We start from the raw sequence: 2,974 nt of genomic DNA, 5'->3' as shown, positions 1-2,974 counted from the left end.
TCAGTGCTCGCCGCCGCCGCCGCCGCCGCCGCCGCCGACCGACGGGGGGACCGGCGACACCGGGGCGCTGGTGATGGACGGGGGCTTGGCCGCCAGGGCCGCCGGGTGGTACTCGCCGCCGGGCGCCCGCCGGGGGAACCCGCCGAAGCCCGGGCTTTGCGGCGTCATCGGCGGGGGGGGCGATGACAGGGCCGGGTCGCCGCCGCTGCTGCTGCGGGCCAGATTGTCGAACATGGCCCGGGTTTGGGCATAATTCACCGGCTCGGTGGCGATGCTGCCGGCCGGGTGGTCCCCAGCCGATGAGGCCGTGGCCCCGACACCGCCACCGCCACCGCCACCGGCCGACAGCAGGGCCCCCTGCCCGGTCGACTGGAAGCCCATGGCAGTGGGTGGCGCCGACCGCGAGGCCCCGGCCTGCCGGGCCGCCGCCGCCGTCGTCGTCGCAACGCACAGGACATCGGTGTTCACATGTAGCGCCGGGCCCGGTCGGGCCATCATGCGCACCGTGCCGGCCGCGGCCGCGGCCGCGCCCCCGCCGCGCGCCTGGTGCCCATCACCATGCCCATCATCGGACTCGGCAGCAGGGCTGCTGGTGCTGCTGCTGCTGCTGCTGCTGCTGCTGCTGCCATCGTCATCGGACCCGCTGACAAACCGGCCGGCCGGCCGCCCCGACGGCCTGTCATACATGCGCATGGTATCCGTCGACCCGGGGGCCAGATCATCATGGCTGCCATCCGGCCCGTCGTCATCCTCCGTGCTGGGGGTCTCGCTGTCGCTGCCCCGGATGACAAAGGTCGAGTCGCTGTAGCGCATGGTGCCAAGCCCGTGGTGGGCCTGGCCGCGGGCCTCGTCGGCGTCCTCGTCGGAAAGCGAATCGGCCGACGTGTCGGTGTCGCTCCCGCGATAGACAAAGGTCGAGTCGCTGAAGCGCATGGTGGCAGACCCGCCACCATGGCCGGCCCCGCCATGGTCATCATCACTGCCATCCTCATCCGAAAGCGAGTCATCCGAGGCATCGCTGTCCCCGCCGCGGTAGACGAAGGTCGAGTCGCTGAAGCGCACGGTGCCGGATGCACCGAAGTCCCCGTCGCCATCGGAGGACTCGCCGCTGTCGCTGCTGTCCGACAGCGAGTCCTCCGAGCAGGAGTGGCCAAGGCTCAGGCCCGCCAGCCCGGCGCCGCCGGCGCCGGTGCCCCGCGGTGACCCGACATACACGGTCCCGGCGCCGGCCCGGCCGGCGCCCTCATGCTCGCTGCCACTGCCATCGCTGTCACTGCCGCGGTAGACGAAGGTCGAGTCGCTGAAGCGCACGGTGCCGGATGCATCGAAAGGCCCGCCCGGGCCGTCGCTGTCGTGCTCGCTGCCACTGCCATCGCTGTCACTGCCGCGGTAGACGAAGGTCGAGTCGCTGAAGCGCACGGTGCCGGATGCATCGAAAGGCCCGCCCGGGCCGTCGCTGTCGGACCCGCTGCCGCTGCCGCTGCTGTCGCTGCCGCGGTAGACGAAGGTCGAGTCGCTGAAGCGCACGGTCCCGGATGCATCGAAAGGCCCGCCCGGGCCGTCGCTGTCGGACCCGCTGCCGCTGCCGCTGCTGTCGCTCCCGCGATAGACGAAGGTCGAGTCACTGAAGCGCATGGTCCCGAGCGAATGCTCCCCGGCCTCGCCATCATGCTCATCGCCGTCGCTTAGCCCGTCATCCAGGGAGTCGCTGTCCTCGCCGGCGTCCGACGAGGCTCCCAGGTCCGGGGAAGACACCAGGGGGCTGGTGGCCCCGCCGGGGCCCGGGCGCCGGATGGTGCCGGCAGGGGCCGCCGCCTCCTCCCCGACCCATGGCAGGGCGGCGGCGATGGACCGTGCCGAGGTGCCGCGCCCGGACATCGGCCCGGCCGGGCTGCCGACGGGCCCGCCCCCGGGCGACCCCCCCGGTGTCCCGCCCATGGTCGGGACCGAGTCGAAGATGCCGCTGGACACCAGGGACCGGCGGCCCCGCCGGGGGGAGGTCAGCCCAGTGGCGTCCTGTCGCAGGAGGCTGGCAATGTCCGACGGGTCAATGCTGTTGGCCGCGCTGCCACAGCCGCCGCCGCCGCCGCCGCCGCCGCCGTGACTGTTGCTGCGGCTGCTGCTGGGCGAGGGCGAGGGCGAGGGCGAGGACGTGGCCTCCCCCCCGCGCGAGGGCCCGGACATGATGGTTCCCGAGTCGGCCGACGAGGAAGACGCGCTACGCCGGCCGCCGCCATCGGCGCGCGGTGTCCGCCGCGAGCTGCCGCCGGCCTTCTGCATGTCCTTCAGCTCGATCACCTGGAGGGCGAATTCGGCCAGCACTGCGCGGCCGTTGCCCGGGGTGCTCTTGATGAAGGGGTGCTGTTGTGCGCGTGTGCGTGTGCCGGGTTGAGGGGGGGGGGAAACACGCGTCAGCCCCTCGGGGCGAGAGGGAGAGCGAGGCCAGTGTGGGAGATGTGCCGGAGCCCGACGCACCAGCATGGGGTTGATCCCGGCGTTCGGGGCCCGGCCCTCGGCCATCTCCAGGACCGTGATGCCGAGCGACCAGATGTCCGCCCGGACGTCGTAGCCCCCGTCCTCGGTGACCACCTCGGGCGCGATCCAGCACGGGGTGCCGGTGAGGGTGTGCCGCCGCATGGTCGATGCGGTCAGCTGGCCGGACACGCCGAAATCCACTGCGAGGGCATGGGTGTCAGTTGCGCCGGGCGGGGCGTGGCAGGCATTGGATGGGGCGCTAGGTGTGTGCCGGCGCGGTGGCGGAGGCATGCCCCGCTGGTAGTGCGCACCGAGCTTGCAGTAACCGTCGGATGTCATGACGATGTTGCCGGCCTTGACATCGCGGTGGATGTTCCCCCGGCTGTGGAGGTAGGCCAGTCCGCCGAGCACCTGCGGAGGGCGGGGGAGGCGACACGGACGGGGCAGGCGAGTTTCGGGAGCAGAAGGGCGTGTCAGGAGGAGAGGGCGGCGGGGGGGG

At 72.8% G+C, this 2,974-nt stretch overlaps 1 protein-coding gene across 1 annotated transcript in view; it reads right to left on the bottom strand.

The window, feature by feature from the left end:
• Positions 1-2,974, bottom strand: part of H696_05780 (STE/STE20/MST protein kinase) — a gene marked incomplete at its 3' end in the record, with an annotated part of 5,442 nt that continues 2,468 nt past the window's right edge. The window contains exons 4-6 of the mRNA XM_009499579.1: positions 2,787-2,886; positions 2,476-2,675; positions 1-2,361 (exon numbers count right to left, since the gene is read on the bottom strand). Coding sequence (XP_009497854.1) covers positions 1-2,361; positions 2,476-2,675; positions 2,787-2,886 — 2,661 coding nt within the window. The remainder of the gene's footprint in view (positions 2,362-2,475; positions 2,676-2,786; positions 2,887-2,974) is intronic.

The sequence above is a fragment of the Fonticula alba genome (assembly GCF_000388065.1).
Source record: "Fonticula alba strain ATCC 38817 unplaced genomic scaffold supercont2.14, whole genome shotgun sequence".
NCBI lineage: Eukaryota > Rotosphaerida > Fonticulaceae > Fonticula > Fonticula alba.
Note: the sequence above shows the minus strand (reverse complement) of the source record. Positions and strands in the feature narration are given on the sequence as shown.